General features: G+C 51.3%; 1 protein-coding gene across 1 annotated transcript in view; it reads left to right on the plus strand.

Moving 5' to 3' along the window:
• Cngb1 (cyclic nucleotide gated channel subunit beta 1) overlaps positions 1 to 20158 on the plus strand; it is a 57903-nt gene extending 37745 nt beyond the window's left edge. The window contains exons 21-34 of the mRNA XM_042054239.1: positions 151 to 306; positions 1359 to 1567; positions 3629 to 3679; positions 4112 to 4198; positions 5163 to 5227; positions 6002 to 6124; positions 9875 to 10016; positions 10672 to 10831; positions 11666 to 11763; positions 11854 to 11937; positions 14874 to 14992; positions 15410 to 15556; positions 16896 to 17115; positions 19850 to 20158. Coding sequence (XP_041910173.1) covers positions 151 to 306; positions 1359 to 1567; positions 3629 to 3679; positions 4112 to 4198; positions 5163 to 5227; positions 6002 to 6124; positions 9875 to 10016; positions 10672 to 10831; positions 11666 to 11763; positions 11854 to 11937; positions 14874 to 14992; positions 15410 to 15556; positions 16896 to 17115; positions 19850 to 20158 — 1970 coding nt within the window. The remainder of the gene's footprint in view (positions 1 to 150; positions 307 to 1358; positions 1568 to 3628; positions 3680 to 4111; positions 4199 to 5162; positions 5228 to 6001; positions 6125 to 9874; positions 10017 to 10671; positions 10832 to 11665; positions 11764 to 11853; positions 11938 to 14873; positions 14993 to 15409; positions 15557 to 16895; positions 17116 to 19849) is intronic.
• The last annotated feature ends 213 nt before the right edge of the window (positions 20159 to 20371 follow it).

The following is a 20371-nucleotide window of genomic DNA, read 5'->3' on the forward strand; positions in this document are numbered from 1 at the left end:
ATCGGCTTCTGCACTCAGAGTTTGTGAGCGAGTTGTGTGCTCGGACGTGTGGAGGCCCTGCAGTCCCAGCTCTGTGGGTGGCACCCTTTCCCTCAAGTCCCCCACAAAGCCTCAGGGCTGGGTCAGATGGTCACTAGTGTCATCCCATAGCCCCAGCCAAGAAGGCCCCAGAGCCGGCCCCGGCGCAGAAGCCCGCGGACGCGGAGGCAGCAGAGGAGGAACACTACTGCGACATGCTCTGCTGCAAGTTCAAGCGCAGGCCCTGGAAGATGTACCGGTTTCCCCAGAGCATCGACCCGCTGACCAGTGAGTCCCCTCGGAGGGGGGGGGGGGTCACAATTCCTCACACTTTCCAAAATGATTCCATATCCTTGCCCGATTCTTTAACACAAGTCCCTGGGCTAGGGACATAGATCACACCCATTTTACAGACGAAGAAGCTGAGGCACAAAGGAATGAACTACCTCAGAAGCAGCCAATTAGACTCCTCACCTTGACCTTGCCAAGTCTTCTTTCTAAGTTGGCCACGCGGGCTCAGAGCAGGGGCAAGGTGGACTTCATCCTAGTCTGGAGCGGATTCCCATGATCCTCTGTAGTCCAGACCATAGTCCTCCAGCCCAGCACCCACCCCGTGTGCACCACACTTTACAGTCCACACTGGAGCCCCTTGCCTTCTCAGATGGTGATTTTTTGTGACTTTGAACAGACCAAAGCAGGTGCCAGAGAGGAATATCTTAGTTAAACAACCAGTCACCCAGGGGTAGGACCCCAACCCTTGGTGTCTACTGGGTTTCTAAGATACCACGTCATCTCTAGTCCACCCAGGTATCAGCCCACATCTGTGTCCATCTGTCTGTCTGTTCTCTGTGTGTCATTTACTGCTCTGGAATTCCTAAGACAGAAAATTTATTGTCAAAAACTGTCCATGGGCTGGTGAGGTACCTCGGTGGGTAAATATGCCAGCCAGGACTTACAACGTAAGTTCATCCCCAGGACACACACAGTGGAAGGAAAGAACCAACTCCCGAGAGTTGACCTCCGACCTCCAAAATGCTCTGTGGTACCCTTATGCCCCTTCATAAATAAATGAACATAATAAAAAATTTTGAAAGAGGGAAAGCCAAAGGGGTTTCCACTTAGCTATCTGTTATCCAATAATGCCACCATGCCCCCTCATCAGAAGACTGTGACCTTTCAGGGCCCATCAGGGACCTCCATGCCCACCTATCCCCTCATCCACTCATCTACCCGTCTGCCCATCTGTCTGTCTATCTTCCACGGAGTGAAAGCCACACGCAGGAGCCCAGGGGAAGCATCCTGTCTTGCTGGCCCTCAAGCCCGTCCCTGTCGCCCCTCAGACCTCATGTACATCTTGTGGCTGTTCTTCGTGGTGCTGGCCTGGAACTGGAACTGCTGGCTGATCCCCGTGCGGTGGGCCTTCCCGTACCAGCGGCCGGACAACATCCACTTCTGGCTGCTGATGGATTACCTGTGTGATCTCATCTACCTCCTGGACATCACCGTGTTCCAGATGCGCCTGCAGTTTGTCAAAGGCGGGGACATCATAGTGAGTCACAGGCCGGGGGGAGGGAGTGGCAGGGGCCTTGGGGGACTGACCTTTGATGCTGTGACAGGCAACAAGGAAACCCTGAAGCAGCTGTTCATGGCTGTGTGTGTTTGTTGGTTCTGGAACACTTGCACATGTTCACATTATATGCATTAGATGCCATCCAGGGATGAACTGCTTTCTGGACCACCTGACAGAGTTAAAGAAGTGGTCTGGAGAACAGCATCTGGGGCTGGGGCACCTGCTCCATAGTCTAGCTGAAGCCCTATCTGAGCTTCAGCGTCCTCATCCATGAACGGGTTGGTAACAGCTCCCCGATGATACAAGTATTGCTACAAAACTAGATGTCGCATGCAGAGTGCGGGGCTCAGGGAGCTGAGTGCCTCCTGACCAAGGGCACGGAGATGAGCCGCTATATGGAACAACCTGAACTGGCCCCTTACTGAGAGGAAACCAAAGCCCTCACTGTGACCCTGCTGGTGTGACCCATGCCTAGGACTCAGGAGGCTGAGGCCGGTAGAGCTGAATTCGAAGCTACACCAGGCTGTGTAGTCAAAATCTGTCTTTTCTTGTTTGTTTTTTTTTTTTTTTTTTTTTTTTTTTTTTTTTTTTTTTTTTTGAGACAGGGTTTCTCTGTGTAGCTCTGGTTGTTCTAGAACTCACTCTGTAGACCAGGCTGGCCTTGAGCTCAGAGATCCATCTGCCTTGACCTCCCAAGTGCTGGAATTAAAGGCTTGTGCCACCACTGCCTGGCAAAACCCTGTCTTAAAAACACAGTGGCTTGGGGTGGGGGGAAGGGATAGGAGAAAGGAAAGGAGAAGAGAGGCAGGCATCCCAATTCCCGTTTCTGTGAGCAAGTCGTTTCCTAAAACTCCACACGGAGGGCTGGGTGTGTAGCTCAGCGGTACTTGCCTAGCTCCCGAGGCCCCGGGGGTCCATTTTCACCATGGCAAAGTTTAAAAAACGTCCACAGTACAGCAAAACTAGGGCTTTCTTTTCAAACAGCTTCCAAGTGGCCTCTTCTTCTGAATTAGAGTTTCCTTTGATAAGGAATAGTGACTGGTTATACGTATCAATGGAAGAGGTCAGGCCATTAACATATAGAAGGGGGCTGACAGGAAAGCAAAAACATATTAGGGAAAGGTTTTGGCCGCTTTCATTATATTGATAAGAATTAAGAGGGAGCCAGGTACGGTGGCATACACCTATAATCTTGGCACCCAGGAGACAGAGGCAAGGAGGATCTTTGTAAATCTGAGGCCAGCTTGGTCTATAGAGGGAGACCCTGTCTCAAAACCAAATGAGTCAAGGTCTCTGGAGAGATGGCTCAGCAGTCAGGAACACTTGCTGGCCTTCCAGAGGACCCAAGTTCAGTTCCAGCACACACATCAGGTAGCTACAGGGGATCTAATGCACACACCTGCACACACACACACACACACACACACACACACACATACAAAGAAAAATAGATCTTTTAGTAAAAAGAATCATTTGATAAAGAAAAAAGAAAAATCAATAGTGTCATAAAGCTAATTATTAAGCTGTATGGGGTTTTTGAGTGCCATGTAACAGTTAAGGTCTTGGACATTGTACCATATGTGTTGGGTGCCATATCAAGGGATGCTAGGCCCACAGCTGCTTCACAGGCCACAAACACTATTGTTAACAATAGGCAGCATGAATTAAAGTGTAATATGAATCCAGAATCTAGGAGCCTGTGATACCCGGAGACAGCATATGCCAGAAATGAAAGTGTTGGTAACAACTGGGGAGTCGTTGGCCAGATTCTGCCCTAGCCCCATCAGAGAGTTGCCGGCTCCCCACAAATCAAGTGGTTAGTTGTCCTGGGAGGAGCTGAGAGTCTCCACCTTCCTCCATCCATGAGATCGGAGGCTGGCTGGTGACTCCAACACAGCTTGTTCCTATGGTAGCCACCCACCTGCAACCACAAGTCCTTCCCGGCAGCGTGGTTGCGTGTGGCTAGGGTGGCATCCTGATTCTCTCTGGTCAGAACGTAATCTAACCCTGTTTCTCCATCACTGTGCCTCCTTCTTCTAGACAGACAAAAAGGAGATGCGTAATAACTATCTGAAGTCTCGCCGGTTTAAGGTGTGTACCTGGAGGGTGGGGGGGATGAGCGATAGTTGCTGGGTCTCTGAGGACCTGGGTATTTGGGGGTCTGTGCCATGTAGTTCCTGGCACATAAAGGGAGGCTAGTCCCATCTCCCATGGGAATGTCCACTATGCCATAAGCCTTCAGACTGGGTGGCCCTCACTAAACACCTTTCCATGTCTGTGTTTCCACTTCCAATTTAGCAGCACAGGGTCCCTTACCTTGGTCAGTAACATAGCTGCACTGGAGATGGACACCATAGTCTATGAAGCCACACGGGCGTGGATTGGTGGGAGGCCTTGTGCCCTCTCATCTGAGGCTGTCCTGAGCATTCTGACCCTTCTCTGGCAGATAGAGACATGTCCCTCAGCCCTCCTCCCCCTGAGGTTCTGTGCCTTATTCCCTGCGGTGCCCCATTGGGATTTCAGATGGACCTGCTCTGCCTCCTGCCCTTGGACTTCCTCTACTTGAAACTCGGAGTGAACCCCCTCCTTCGCCTGCCCCGCTGCTTGAAGGTAAGACTGGCAGGTCCCCGAGGCCTTTGGTTTCTCTGTGCTTGGCATGGGCACTGCCACTTGGGGAAAGGAAGGTGTCCCCAAGAGGAGACACTGGGGAGGTGAATGCCCTCCGAGCATGCCTTAGTAAGAATACGAAGCTTGTTATAATTGCTGGTGACTCTGGGAAACTCTTGTTCATCTCTGACCCCAAGACTTTACTAATTCTAGTTCTTCAGTTTCATGACTTGAATACTGATCTTACCATCTTTTATTTATTATTTATTTTTTTTGGGGGGGGGGTTCAGACAGGATTTCTCTGTATAGCTTTGAAGCCTATTGTGGAACTCGCTCTGTAGACCAGGCTGATCTCAAACTCACAGAGATCCACCTGCCTCTACCTCCCAGTGCTGGGATTAAAGGTGTGTGCCACCACCACCTGGCTGTTCTTACCATCTTAAGGGGCACAGAGAAGCTAAGGAACTTGCCCAATGTCACACAGCTAGGCAGGAGTGGAGTCTGGATTTGAATGTAGGCAATCTAGCTCTAGCTCCATCCCTACAGAGCTTCTCAAAGAAGGGTCTTCTGCTTTATAATGGACTCCATCCAGAGGATGGAGAAATTGGCCCTTGGTACGGATGGGTTCCAAGGTAACAGGAGTAAGGGTGTGCCAAGGAGGGATTTGAATGTAAGGCACCCATTTTTATCAGCACTCAGCGTCATTCAGTGACACTCACTGGCTGGACCCAGGATCCTAGGAGGATTTGCCATGTGAATGTGGTCAGGATAGATGGCCACTCAGGGCAATCGGGATCCCCTAAACGGACTTTTATAGCCACCCAATTAAACTTATGATTCCCCTTACATGATACTGGTGCTCTTTCCCAAAGACAGTAAGTGGGGAGAATTACTAACAGGGGGACCATGACAATATCGGTTACCCAGCAGGCACAGGGCTACCCTGACACCTCCCTCTCCCTTCTAGTACATGGCCTTCTTCGAGTTTAATAACCGCTTGGAAGCCATCCTCAGCAAAGCCTACGTTTACAGGTGAGAGTTCTCCGTGTGTGCATATGCATGTCAGCGCGTGTGCACACCTACACACACACACACACACACACCCAAGCCCCCACCCAGGCCTCATGGCCTCTTCTTGGCCCAACTTCTCTGGAAGAATATTTGTTTCGTTTGTTTGATAAGATCCAGGAATGTCTTATTTGCCCCATCCACTGTGACAAGGCCACTCACAGGTTGGCTCAAGTCACAAGTCAGCATTTCTGTGTCAGTCCAAGGACCTGAAGCTCCACCCTAGCTATAACAGAAGGGACCATTGTAAGAACACAGTGAGCACAACATAGGTGTTCAAGGTAGGGCCCGGGACCAGCTAGGCCATACTTGGGGTCAAGGCTCTTTGTTCCTATTTCAAGAACTTCATAGCTCATTGCCATTTCTCTGTACACACCGGTCTCCTCCCTGCTCCTCCTCAGGTCATATTTCCCCTTTGACCCCTCAGTTTTTCCAGCCCCGCATTCGGACAAGGCTCCAATCAAATGCCCTGGGTTCAATTCCAACCCTGTCCACAAAGAAAAACCCGAATTGACTCAGTGGTGGGTTGACTCAGTTAGCTCCACCTTAGAATTAAAGGGATGCAGCAGAGGAGAGAGAGGGTGTCGGCCTGAGTGACTGGCAGGGTTGTGTGGCTCCAGCAGGGAAACCTAGGAGGTAGGCTGTGGGGAAACCGAGCTCCAGTTCATTTCCTAAAGCGCTGTCCCCGGGGGGCAAGCTGTCACCTCCCTGGCTGTGTCACACTCTCTCCCTCTGCAGGGTCATCAGGACCACTGCCTACCTGTTGTACAGCTTACACCTGAACTCGTGTCTTTACTACTGGGCATCGGCCTTCCAGGGCATCGGTTCCACTCACTGGGTTTATGACGGCGTGGGGAACAGGTGAGCCAGGCTTCCTCCAGGGCATTGTATGGGCCTCTACAGTCACAGGCATTGCGTTGGCAAGACAACCTTGTGCCCAAGGAGCCACTCATGGCCAAGGTTGTAGGGCCAAGTTCTCCTTTTCCATCATCTCCCTAAGCAAAGGTCTCCTGGGAACTGTGCCAGGAGAGGGTCTAGGAATGAGGTGTGCTAGAGAGACCTCAGCATCCCCAAGTCCGGTAGGGTTGGCAAGTACACCACACAGGCTTTAGTGTGAGGAAATATTCAGGGGAGGGGACAAGGACTCACATCACAGATAAAGATATACCCCATAATGTCATTTGTCATACTGAAAAACACGAAAACACCCATTGGGACCCATGAAAGAGGACTGTTGGCAGAAGCAGCATGGCTCCAGAGGATCTATGTGATATTGTGTTATTTTACCTCCCCGTGGGCGACCTACTTTTTCAGACTTGAGCATTTCTAAATGTGAGGTATATGGATAATCCATGCATATGTTTAACATGATATTTATTTTTGTACAAAATGCTGAATTTGGGTTGAGGATGCTGCTCAGTGGGAGAGTTCTCAGGCACAGGGCCCTAGACTCAAACTCCAGTATCTCAAAGGAAAAAAAACTGAATTAACTCACTGGTGTGCTATGCAATTGCTGCATCTTCGAACTGAAGAACTGTAACAAGAGCATGTAGTCCCGGGTTTCCTCTCAGAGTCAGCATCAGCAAAGTGTTGCATGTGGCACTGTGCATACATATGTGTCCAGTACAATGGTCTGCAAACAGCAAACCTCAGCTGGTTCCCTACTGCCTAAAGCAAGGCTCTGTAATTCATACAGTATTACAGTATGATGTGACTCATACATGCAACTTGAAATGTTCTAGTAGCCACATTCTAAACATAAAAGGAGGTGAAATTAATTTTAGGAATGTGTTTGGTTAACCCCAATGACAAAATTATCACTTCTGCGTGTAATTGCTGGGTTAAGCGTGAGTGACAGCTTGTTGACTGGACCATGGCATACTGGCCTGCTTCCTCTGCACCTTCTGAACCCTGCGCGCATCCCACACCCACAGCACGGCATTGTCTGTGCATCTCTGGCCCTTGGCTTCATGGCTTCCTTATGATATATAGATGTTTTAAGTTCTGGGGATAGAGCCCAAGGCCTTCTGTGTGGAAAATAACCTAGATGTTTTTAAGAGTCTCTCTAAGTTGCCCAGGTTGGCCTTGAGTTCATTTTGTAGCCCAAGTTGCAGGGCTACCAATGAGACCCTGTCTTAAAAACAAAAACAAAAAAATGAAAAAGAAAAAAACAGACTGTTGTCAAAATGACCGAAATGGGTCTCAGGACGTTCTGTTGACTGGCTTCCTGAGTGCTAGGGTGCTACCCAGGAAGGAGTCTTGTGAAGACCAACAAAACACAAAACAAACCAGTGAGTGTGAGCGTCTGGCTGAGGCCGGAATGCCAGGGCTGCGCCTGCCCCTGCTGTAAAAGCCAGCAGGCCAGGAAACGGGTCAGAAATTCTAACAGCCCCAGCCTGGAAACGGAAGTGAAATTCCCTGACTATGTCTGCTGTTCTAGGTCGTTTTCTGGCTTTCCTTCAGCTCTCAAAGGAGTCTGTGCGCGAAATCTAAGAAGCCCCTTTCTCAGTGGCAGCCAGACTGGCAGCCCTAGAAGGGACGAGCAGGAAGGAGAGGTCAGGGAATCTCTGGAACCTTCTTCCTAAGGACCCCGGGGAATCTAGTTGTGATTGCTGACATGCTTTTTTTTCCCAGGGGAGTCCTCCAGGGACCCTGGATAGGGGAACAAAGCGCAGCAACAGAAAATTCTTCAAAAAGTTCAACAGCACAAACAATAACCGTTAGGACTATTTCCTAACCGCGCCTCTCCACCGACGCAAAATAATCCCAGTCAGACCAAATTAAAAGATATCCAGGTTTAATTAGAAGCCTGAGCTCTCAGGTGGTGGGAAACAGAAAGCTGCCGACACATGACCACCGGGGAGGAAGAGGGAAAACCACGTTTATTTTCTGGGGAGCAGTTTAAATAGCCTGTGGGAGTGGTCTTGACCTTTCCTCGGGAGAGATCAAGGTTTGGGGGGGCTACCTTGACCCTCCCCGGGGTGGGGGTCAAGGTTCAACGGGTACGGTGGGGAAGGGCCTCCAAAGATGGAGGCCGGAGACTGGGATTTCAATACCTATAAAATTTGCCACTACTTCCTGGGGGGGCTTCTGGAGGCTGGAGCAAGGAACCTTGGCAAACCGGTGCCTGCCTATGGCAGTCCACTGTGTTCTGTCTCAGCATGTGCCATGTCTGTGGGAGATTGCTCCAACTAGAAACATTTAGGGGACTTTGAGGGCTTTGAGGTCACCACTTTTACACCTTCTGTGGTTCACTACCTAGGTGCATGAACGCTCAATTTCCCCCACAGTTGGGTCATCTAGATGGCTGATCGGGAGGTGGTGGGGGTGGGAACAGGACACCGGACTGCTCATGCGCCCTCTGGTGACTGGTACTGGTATGGTATGTATTGTCAGGGACAATTGTTCTCAGAAGTCCAGGCAACTGGTGACAAGCAGCCCCACCTAAGACCTCCCAGGAAGCCTGAGGCAGAATGGGTGTGCGTGCACACGCACGTACGCGCAAACACACACACAGCCTGCCACAGCTCCAGCCGCCTGGGCTCCCTCTCAGCATGAGTGCGCGTTGGATGTTTGTCCCCACTAAGGAGGAAATGTCTGGAAGACGTGGGTCCGTCTGCTCTGTTCCTCATGACAGGTGCTGGCAGGCACAGGCACTGTGTGGGTCTTGATGGCTGACTTAGGGCCTGGTCACCGCTCTAGCAGTTCACGTCATCCTCACAGTTGCCTGGGAAGAATGTTCCCCTCCTGTGTCCATTTTGTGGAAGATGAAGCCAGCTGGAGGGAGTGAAAATCGGTCCACCCTGGAAGGTGGCTCTAGGGCAAGTGGTTCTCAGCCTGTGGGTCGCGATCCCTTTGGGGGGTTGAATGACCCTTTCACAGGGGTCACGTATCAGATATCCTGCATATTATTTATATTATGATTCATAAGTAGCAAAATTACAATGATGATATATCGAGGTAAATAATTTTACAGTTGGGAGTCACTATAACATGAGGAGCTGTATTAAATGGTCACAGCATTAGGAAGGTTGAGAACCACTGCTCTAGGCCTGGGCTGTGTGTGTGTGTGTGTGTTAGTGGGCTTTGAACCCAGCTAGACACATTTTTTCCTTCAAATGTTTCCCACTTGCAGCTGATTGGGTCTGCAGGCGCTAGCCCTTCAGATGTGAGGACCCCAGTATCTCCTTGTTTTGTTTTCCTTCTTACTTTCTGTGAGCCAACACCACAGGGGAGATCAAGGAAAAAGACAGGAAACTGATGAAACCCAGTCACCAGGGCCAGTCTGTCACCCTGCCAGCTCTTCCTTGCTGTCTCCTGGAACCTCCTTGGCCCTGCTGGCTTTCCCTTTGCTGGCTTCAGGGAGCAGTCGGCCTGGAGCTGTGTCCAGGTGTCTGCTGGAACCTCAGTTCCAAATCCACGTTTCAGGGTGACATGTTCTCGCTGACATGTTCTCGCATGGCTGGGACAGAGCCTCAGCCACACGTGATAGCGTTTGAGGGCGCTGCTGGAGGTGGGGCCATTTTCTTGCACCTGTGGCTGTATAGGATGGCAAGGGCAGCTGGGCAGTTCCTGTGCTGCCCAAGGTCCCCTTTTCTCATCTCTTACTAGTTACATCCGATGCTACTACTGGGCTGTGAAAACTCTCATCACCATTGGAGGACTGCCCGACCCCCAGACGCTCTTTGAAATTGTCTTCCAGCTGCTGAATTATTTCACAGGTGTCTTCGCTTTCTCTGTAATGATTGGACAGGTAACTGGGGTCGCACATCCACCCACCTGTGGCTCCCCTCCTCCAAGCTGGAAACCTCCCTGTGTGTTGTGGTTTGGGGATTGAGCACTGGGAAGACTCGGGCTGAGCCAGAAGCCCACAGAATTTGAGACAGGAGGATGTCTGTGTCCCAGGATTGCCCAAAACGTCTTCCTGTTTGAATGCTGGTCCCTTTGGGGAATATGGTGAGCCAGGTGGCTACGTGACTTTCTCAAGGGCTGGGGACCTGGGCTGTGCCCTGTGAGAAAACCCCTTGGAGTCTCTGATGTAATGGGTGACTTGTGTTCTAGTCAGGGCAGGGGCAACAAATCGAGTCCTCAAAGCAAACTTGGAAGGGTCCTGCTCTGAGAAACAATATTCGAGGCTCAGTGTTCCTCCCTGAGGAGAGTGTCTGTATAATCCCATCAGCCTATCCCGGTGGGACATCCCAACCCAGTATTGTGCTGGGGACCCAGAGATGATCAGAGATGTCTGCAGCCTAGCTCCCCACTTCCAGGGTCCCTGCTTTATGTGTGGCCATCCCTGATGCAGTCACGAGCATAGGTACCCGATCTACCGTTACATATCCCAACCTGTGTCCTGCGCAGCTTGGGCCCAGCACGTCCTTAGCCTCCCCTCACTGCTGTCTTTGCTATAGATGAGAGACGTGGTGGGAGCCGCCACAGCAGGCCAGACCTACTACCGCAGCTGCATGGACAGTACGGTGAAGTACATGAACTTCTACAAGATCCCCAGGTCTGTGCAGAACCGCGTCAAGACCTGGTATGAGTATACCTGGCATTCACAAGGCATGCTGGGTAAGCCTGGCCAAGCCCCCATACCCCCTACCTCCCCTCACCAACCTTCACCTGATTCCCAGATTGGCCAACTCTTCCATTGTCCTCTGTGTCCTGAGAGATCTCTCTTGGTTGCACCCCCAGCACCGATATTGGAGGGACCTCTCGAGGCCAGTGAAGACCCTGAAAGACTTACAGGGCTCGTCCTCTGGACGGCTACTCTCCTCTTGCTTCATCCGCCTTGAGATGCAGCTCCATCTAAGGTGGAAGCGATCGCAATCAAGGATAGAGCCAGGCATGGCAGCACGGGGCCTAGGATCCCGGCACTTAGTAGAGCATCTTAAGTTTGCGTCAAGGGTGGACAGCATAGCTAGACATTGTCTCCAAGGGAATAAAAGTGATAGGTGGGCCGATGAGATGGCTCAGCCAGTGGAGGGGCTTGCTGCCAAGTACGATGGCTCAGCTCAGTCCCTAGGACCTCCACAAGTTGTCCTCTGACATCTACGGGTGTGCTATGGCGCGCGCGCGCGCGCGCGCGCACACACACACACACACACACACACGATGTAAAAAAATTAAAGTGGGGTTGACAAGCGCTACAGAATAGGGAATACTGATACAAAATCTGAGTGGGCACTTCAAAGTCAGGAGGAAGTGGCATTAGTCCTTAGTTTTGAAGGATGGGTGGGAGTTTGGAAAGGAAGGAATGCTATACCTGATGGGAACGCTCAGAACCCGAAGAGGCTCCCTGTGACGGGAGTTGGGCTGAGCCAGAGCAGGGCCTCATGTGGTTGTGTGTGGTGTGAGGGGCCAGGCCTGGCCTGAACTCTGACCCCGACCGGGTCTCCTTCCCAGATGAGTCAGAGCTGATGGTGCAGCTTCCAGACAAGATGAGACTGGACCTGGCCATCGACGTGAACTACGACATTGTCAGCAAAGTGGCGCTCTTCCAGGTACCCCCACAGGTGCCCTCTGGCCCGCGGGGGGACCGAGGACAAAGCCCCCCCTTCCTCTAACGGACTCCTTCCCCTTGGTCTGGGCAGGGCTGTGACCGGCAGATGATCTTCGACATGCTCAAGCGCCTTCGCTCGGTTGTCTACCTGCCCAATGACTATGTGTGCAAGAAGGTGAGCTGCGCATGCGTGTGTGCGTGCGTGCAGGGGGGGGGCGGGGGTGCTGTTTACGTGTGTGTGTGGGGGAACGTCTGCAGGGCCTTTGAGTGGGTCGGCTCGCCCAGCGGTAACCCTACTACAGAGGAAGTTGAGGGCACTGGCAGGCTGAACGGAGAGCACCTGCTGCAGAGGGTGCCCAGGCTCTGCCAAGCGCTTCCAATGCTCGCTTCACACAGAGGAGCCCGCCTTGCAGAAAATGGGTGGAGGGGCTCTGACCCACAAAACTGCCGCCAGGGTCTCCATTTTCCCATCAGGAAAGCGGGTAGTTTACAGCCCTGCCTGCGGTGTTTTATGAATTTATTTAAGTGGAATTATTCCTAACCTTTAAACGCTGGGGGATTCCACATCAAATTCCAAATGTCTGGATGAAGCAGAACATTGGCTAGCTCTGGGTCTTGCTTCCCGCAGCAGCGAGAGTCAGCCTGAGAATAGGTGCTGTCTCTAAAGGGACAGGTGATGCCCTGTCTGATGCCATGGGCCCCACCACTCTGTACCACTCCACACCAGGTTCCCTTCACCTAGGAGACACCTACGTTAGAATCTGGCCCTTGACAGTGTAAAGCCCTTTGTGCTCCTTGCCAAGGGCACTAAGATGTCAGCAAGGTCACCAGGGGCAGGGGTGGGCAAGTTTCGGGTCTTTTGTACGGAGATGTCAGTAAGTCTGGGTGAGTGTATGGGGTGAAAATAAGTAAGACTTGGGAGCCTCTAGCCCCTGTCAGGTGTGTTAAAATTATTATTTATTATTTTTGAGACTGGGTCTTTCTCTATAACCCTAGCGGTCCTGGAACTCACTATGTAGACCAGGCTGGTCTTGAATCATAGAAATCCTCCTGTGTCTGTCTCCTGAGTGCTAGAATTAAAAGTGTGTGCTGCCATTGACTGGCTTTTTTTCAATCTTGTAAGGATGTTATTTTTATTTATTTGTGCGGTCCCCTGGAAGAGTAGCAAGTGCGCCTAACTCCTGCGCTCTCTCTCCAGCCCCTCCTTTAAAATTACTTATCTGCTGGGGGGCGTGGGTATGCAATGGCGAGCATGTGGAAGGCAGAGGACAACTTGAGGGGCTTACTTCTCTCTTTCCACCATGCGGGCTCTGGGGATCAAACTGCTCATCAAGACTGACAGCAAACGCCTTTACCTGCTGAGCCGTCCCTGAGTTCAGTTTATATTCATAGCTATCCCTGGCCAAGTGTGGCTTGGAGAGCTGCAGGTTGAACATGTCTGCTGAGCAGTGTGCGAGGCAGCGGCGAAGTTTCTGGAATTGCAGAGCCAAGGAGAGAGGACGAATTTCAGAAGGTTGAGCATTTAAAGCCTTAGGGGCAGGGAGGAGTTTGGGAATAATGGAGTGGTTGACGCGGTGTTGGAGCCGCTTTCTGGCGGTGCGGCATTGGGCAGGCGGCCTGCCCTCTCTGAGTCCTGTTCTTATGGATGAAGTATAGATACTGTTAGTGCCTTTTTTCATGAGGTGGCTGGGAAGACTGGGTTAAGATGTGCCTATAGGCACAATGGCTGCCACTGTGGCAGGCGAGAGGCGGCTCAGGTGTTGGGGAGCACGTGTGAGCAGCGCCCTCTGCTGTTGCTTCCTCTGTGACTCTCTGAGCCACTGGGGCTTGAACCCCCACACTTTGATCCCTTGTAAGGCTGAAAAGAGCATTTGTGGGGTAAATTGACCTGCAGCTGGGTTACCGTCATCCTTTAATCATGCCAGCTGTGATTGACAGGGGGCCGCCCAGGCAGGGTCTGGGAAGGCACTAGGGTTGGAAGACATGCGGCAGGTTACTGTTTCTGATTGACTCCAGAGGAAGCCATCCGTTCATCCGTTCCTTTAGTCATTCATCTGTTCCGTCATTCATTCATTCATTCCTCCGATTTAGTTTGGGACTCAGGTTACCGTGTGTTAGGGCCAGCAGAACAAATGAATGATCCATTTCCTCAGGTAGCAAGATGCTCATCTTCTCTTTGGCTCTCTAGTCACCTATACGTGCTTTCTGTGAGAATGTCAGTTCGATCGGATGAGGGCTAGCCTACTCAAGTAGGCCATCTTAATTGCTTTACACCTGCAACAGCCTTATTGCCAAATAAAGACCTATTGGGACGTGCTGGGAATTTCAGCAGACAGAGCCTGGGTCTGGGGACAGAGTAACCATAGCAACTGTGCACCCTGGGTCAGTCTGTCTGGATTCAAATCCCACCACTGGTTCGACCTTACATTACAATCTTGGTAGAGCATAATCTTACAATAGCAGGTCCACTTGTGTGGAAAATGCCCACCAGCATTAACTTAGAAGATACCCTGGGATCTGTGGGCCTCCTGACCGCTATTATCATCCCTCCCCAACTGACCAAGCTCCTGGGCCACTGGCCATAGGTTCTCACTGGGTTGTGGGTCATGGGGTCGTACAAGTGGGAGCTGCAGGATAGCATCATACCCAACATTCAAAAGAAAGGATGGGGGCCAAGAGCGAAGCGACCCCCTCCTCCACACCACACCATGCGGTGTCTCATGCCTATAATCCCAAAGACAGAGGCAGGAGGATTGCTGCAAGTTCAAGACCAATCAGGTCTGTGCTTCAAGTTCTATGCCAGCCAGAGATTTATTGTAAAACCCTTTCTCAAAATGATGAAGTAAAAATAAAATCGAAAGAAGATCTGAACCTGAAGGGTACTCGTTGCTATGGAGAGCTACTTGGCTTCCTCGTGAACCCCCACACCTGTGCTCATCAATATGAATATTTCCACACATGTTTGCACATACACGGCACATTGATTTTTTTTTTTTAGCTAGTGATGAATTGGTACATCTATGAAACAATTTCAGATCATCCCCTCAGTTCGTTGGTGGTGCAGGGCTGGGACAGTCATGCGGTGTGGGACTCCACTCTCTTCTGTTCCAGGGGGAGATTGGCCGTGAGATGTACATCATCCAGGCGGGGCAGGTGCAGGTGCTGGGCGGTCCAGATGGGAAAGCCGTGCTGGTGACACTCAAAGCCGGATCGGTGTTTGGAGAGATCAGGTCAGTGGTGGGGGGGGTCACATGCACCCTGGGCAAAGGTTGGGGGGGAATCCCCCACCATGGCAGACCCTGAAGGAGGTGGGGCAATGCAAAGCTGAATAAATGTGAGCAAAACCCAAGCCACTGGGTGGCATACGCCTGTAGTCCCATATACTGGGGCGGCTGAGAGCAAATCAGCCTGCAGAACAGAAAGATTCTACTTCAAAACCTAAACGATGCCAGATGTGATGACACACCCCTTTAGTCCCAGCACTGAGGAGGCAGAGGCGTGAGGATCTCTGTGAGTTCAAGGGCAGCCTGATGATCTACATAGTGAGATCTTGCCTCAAAACAAAACAACATCAACAGAAACCTAAGGCAATCTCTCTAAAACCACGGCCTACAAATGGTCTCATTCCCCTCCCTTTTCTATTCCAGCTTGCTGGCTGTGGGGGGCGGGAACCGGCGCACGGCCAACGTGGTGGCCCATGGGTTCACCAACCTCTTCATTCTGGACAAGAAGGACTTGAATGAAATTTTGGTGCATTACCCTGAATCTCAGAAGTTGCTCCGGAAGAAGGCCAGGTACAGAATCCCTCTTTCTTTTTTCTTTCTGGGTTTTGAGTAATGATTGGGAGAAGTGGCTTCTCTCATACTTCTGTAATACCATTATGAGCATCAGAGCATTTGTGTGGAAACCATACTGTTCGCTCACCTCTGATCCATGTTGAGGTTGTCTGCTGGCTTTCTCCTTCCTGCATCAAGTCCCTGCCTCATTGCCCTTTCCAGGGCAGAGGCCTGGACTGTAGAGAGAACTCCATTCACGTGGGCACGCCTATCTGCACTGACTCAAAACAGAGCCACTATCCTCCCTCTCCACTGCCCTTTGTCATCTCAGCACTCCAACCGAGCCTTCCTGCCGCCTGTCACGTATGAATTATGGACTCACGTGACCTAAGTGACAGCGCCCGGGCTGCTAGCGAGCCTGCTTCCAAGGCCTCTGATGGATGATCATGCTTGCGTCTCCTGGGGAAACCCAGAGAGAAATGCAAATCTCGGTCGATTAATAACACCGCACACACTTCAAGCCCGCTGGCTCTTGATTAGCTAAGCAGCCGGCAGCGGCCTCATCTAAAAACAAACAGACAAACAGAAAACAAACAAGATGCGCTGGAACCCTGATGAATGAATTTTCCGATTAGCCGTCTCGCCCACTAGATTGCAATGCAAAATGCATGTGTTCTTGAGCCAAGCTGTTAATCACATATTCATAGCTTGAAAACTTCCTAGTAAAAGGCACAGGCTCTGTTTGATGGAAAATTCTACCCTCTGCCACTTCCTGGCTACCTAGAGCAGGTGGCTCCCTGCCCCTATTCCCAGCCTCAGTTTCCTCAGTTTTCAGGGGTGCAGTAACCCCAACCTTTTCCAGATAAAATCAAGAGGGGGCCAGGGTGGGTTTCATAACAATCCCTTTTGTGAGAACTAGCCAGGGTCCCAGGAGAACTAGATCACTAAAGACAACAGGCCCTGACTCCGGAAGGTTCCATGCTCCCCCCTTCCAATATCACCATATGCCTACGAACCCTTCGAGATGCCCTCAAATCATATCTGAACTACAGCTGCGTCCTTCAGTCTATCCAGTGTGACCTCAAGCAAGGTAATCAACCTCTCTGGGTTCCAGTGTTCCCTTCCCTATGGCACAGACAGTAAGCCCCACCTCATTATGGCAGCTCTAATCCATCTGTGCGTAAGCACTCAGCACTGTGCTTGCCCCAGCAAAGTACCCTGAAACCACCAGCCAATGGCAGCACCAACACTACGACCACCACCACCACCATGTAGGGGCATGTAGGGTTCTACACAGGCATGGATGGGGCTCCTCCCCACTGTGCTTTGGATGGAAGTGGGTGTGTCTCTCTTTCAGGCGCATGTTAAGAAACAACAATAAGCCCAAGGAGGAGAAGAGTGTACTCATCCTGCCCCCACGCGCAGGCACCCCGAAACTCTTCAATGCCGCCCTCGCTGCAGCAGGAAAGATGGGTGGCAGGGGCGCCAAGGGTGGCAAGCTTGCTCACCTGAGAGCCAGGCTCAAGGAACTGGCAGCATTGGAGGCAGCCGCGCGGCAGCAGCAGCTGCTGGAACAGGTAACATGGTTGGGACCTGGCTCTTCCCACTTAGCAGGCTTGTTTCGGGGAGAAGGTCGGGGACCTCCAAGAGTTGACCACACATCCAGTGTTGGGACTTTCTGTCTCCTTTACAGCAGCAGACTTTGTCTGGTTGCTGGTGACAGAAGCAGGTTCAAGCCAGGTTGAGAGACCTGGGTCGCAGCTCACCAGGGTGAGAAGCTGATGGCAGCGGGATTGCTATGAATTCTAGGCCAGCCTGGGCTACATAATTTCAAGGCAGCCTGAGCTACATTATGAAGCCTTGCCTCAAACAACCCATAAGTAAGACATTATGCTGACAGGATAGGAAAGTAAGAGAGGGCTTGATACTTGGCAAGTTCGAATATAGCTGAATCTCAAGTTGCAAGACTAGTCTTTCTGTCGGCCCTCTCTCTTTCCTTATCGGAAGACTCCACATCCTTTCATGTAGCAACCCTGCCAGGAAGTACATCTTCCCCCAAGAGCAAAGCCAAAGTCCCCAGGACTCATTATCACTGGTCAGTGCTGGGACACATGCCAATTTCTGAACCATTGCCAGTGGGGCCAGGACAGTGTGTGTCCCACACCTGCCCACTCCTGGATGGGAAGTTGTGAGAGGCTTCTTTGGGGGAAGGTATTGGGGTTCGCCGGAGGAGTGCATATAGGCTGGGAACATCTCTCCCCAGGGGACAGTGATGTTCTATTTAATACAGTGTCTGTGACCATTGAAATGATTTGGAAAGAAAAAAATTCCATAGTTATGCACAGTGACAATGGCTTCTACTCCTGTGACCCTAAAGGGATATTAAAATTAGCTCACAGGTCTTTTTTTTTGTAACTGAAGCCAAGAAGACCTCTTAGAATAATGGTACTAATTTGGCCAGCTCATAACAGCCTAGAAGTGGGCAGGAGTCTGTGTGGCTAACAGAGAAGCCCAGTGAACTCAGCTTCAATCCAGGGGTGTGAGTCAGGGGACACATTCAGGGTTCATTTGACAATAGAAGTTGGGCAAGTGACATCAAAGCCACCTGGGATTCCAGACCATTGCCCACCAATAGCCCCAGACAGAGGAAAAATGTGATTGTTGTGTTAGTCAAGGTTGAATTTGCACAATGGGGTCTTTTGTGCTGGCTGCTGTTTCGGGGTTGAGTGGACGTGAACTCAAAGACTCTCTCAGAGCAGCAAAAGACTTCAGCTAAGATGGGTTTCTGCTCCTATTGCACGAGTGTTCTAATAAAAGCGTCCTGTGAGATTTAGAAAGCCAGCGCAGAACGGCAGGGAAGGAGCTCTTTACTAAACAAGTCCAGAGGCTCTGTCACTCCAGGAGACTCCGAGGACTCATGGTGGCCACATGGTTCCTTTTGCCAAACATTTGAACACCACAGAGCCTTCCCATGATCCTCCCCTTCCTGTTTGTATCTCTCGGCTTCAGAAGTTGCATCTGAACACCCTGCCCAGGGTGGGGTGTCTTGAGAACTTAGGGTGCACACGTAGGGTAGAACATGTGCAGCGGGTAACAAGGAAGCATGGAAGAAGCAGCAGCAGACCTCCAGAGCTGCTTCTGATTCTAGAAGCATCCTGATGCCCCCTCCCCCGCTCCTTTAACACCTATGATCTGTGCAAACTTCAAGGATCTCTGTTCCGCACAAGCATACCAACTACCCTCCCTTGAGTCTTAGTCAGTTGAGGATCTTCTAGATTGTTCATCTTCCATTGCCTTCCTTGCAGAACTAGGGTGAAAGAGCAAGCAGATAAGAACACAGGGATTAAAAAAAAAAGCCCCCATCCCCATTATTTATTGATGGCCAACAACACCCATGGAGGAAGCACAGGTTAGGGTCTACAGCTGCCAACCAAGCCTCTGAACACAGGGTCACCTCAGCCTAATTTTTCTGATACCCCACTCCATTCTTCCTATAAGGGTTGCAACCTTTGGAACCTTCCAGAAAGATGGCCAGGCCACAGGTTCTCCTGCTTACTCAGCTTTACCTATGTACTCTAAGTTTTTCTCACTCACCATCCATTACTAAGAAAAATTGTGTGTGTGTAGCCAGGCAGTGGTGGCACATGCCCTTAATCCCAGTGTTCAGGAGGCAGAGGCAGGGAGATCTCTGAGTTGGATGCCAGCCTGGTCTACAGAGTGAGATCCAGGACAGCCAGGGTCACACAGACAAACCCTGTCTTGAAAAACCAGAAGAGGAGGGGGAGTGGGTGTCAGGATGGCTCAGCTTTTGACAAGGCTTATCATGGTTATCAACTCCCCAAATAACTTGGGGGGATGGATCTGTACTTGACTGCACAACTTAATACAGGGTTCCAGCCCATAATAGTCTAAATTACCCTAAGAGCTGGGCATGGTAGCTCAAACCTGTAGTCTCAGCATTCCGAAATAGGCTGAAGAAGAAGGACCCTGAGTTCGAGACCAACTTGTGCTCCACACCAATATTAAGGTCAGCCAGGGCTACATATGGAACACTGTCTCAAAATTAAACAAATCCCCAAGACTTATCCCCAAAACATGCTGGCCTCTCATCCTCAAACTTCAATCTGCCAATACTACATTGTTTCTTTTACACTACCCTGTGCCTGCTCTGCTAGGCCACTAGCTTTCACCTCCTGTGTGCCATTGTCCCCTGGAAGTCCCAGAAGGTGGGGGCCAGTTGGCTTGTAAGATCCCTTTACGCTCCGTGGAGGAGAAGGCTTCACCTCACGTGTCACGCTCTCTGGGTTTCAGGCCAAGAGCTCGCAGGAAGCTGGGGGAGAGGAGGGCTCCGGAGCTGTGGACCAACCTGTGCCCCAGGAACCGCCAGAACCCAAGAAGCCCCAGGAGCCCCCAGAGCCTCAGGAGCCCCCAGAGCCTCCGGCCCCATGCTCTCCACCGCCTGCCCAGGGGAAGCCAGAGGGTGGCACCGAGGAGGTGGCGGCTGGGCCCTCAGAGCCCCCAGGGCCCTCAGTGAGGATCCGAGTGAGCCCAGGCCCAGATCCTGAGGAGCAGACGCTGTCGGTGGAGATGCTGGAGGAGAAGAAGGAGGAAGCAGAGTGAGGCACATGCAGTGCTCCATGATCCATGATCCCCATCCCCGGGTGCACGCCTGGAGGTAGAACTGCCTGCCTGGACAGTCTTGTGGAAACCCTCAAACGGTGGTGATGTTCTTGCACTCCTGGGTGGAGCACCCTGCCCCCTCTCACAGTTGTTATTTTCAAGAAGAAACCTGCCTTGCACTTTTAAAAGTTTTTAGGAGGGAATAGAAGAGGG

This window comes from Arvicola amphibius, chromosome 15, assembly GCF_903992535.2.
Source record: "Arvicola amphibius chromosome 15, mArvAmp1.2, whole genome shotgun sequence".
NCBI classification, from domain to species: Eukaryota; Metazoa; Chordata; class Mammalia; order Rodentia; family Cricetidae; genus Arvicola; species Arvicola amphibius.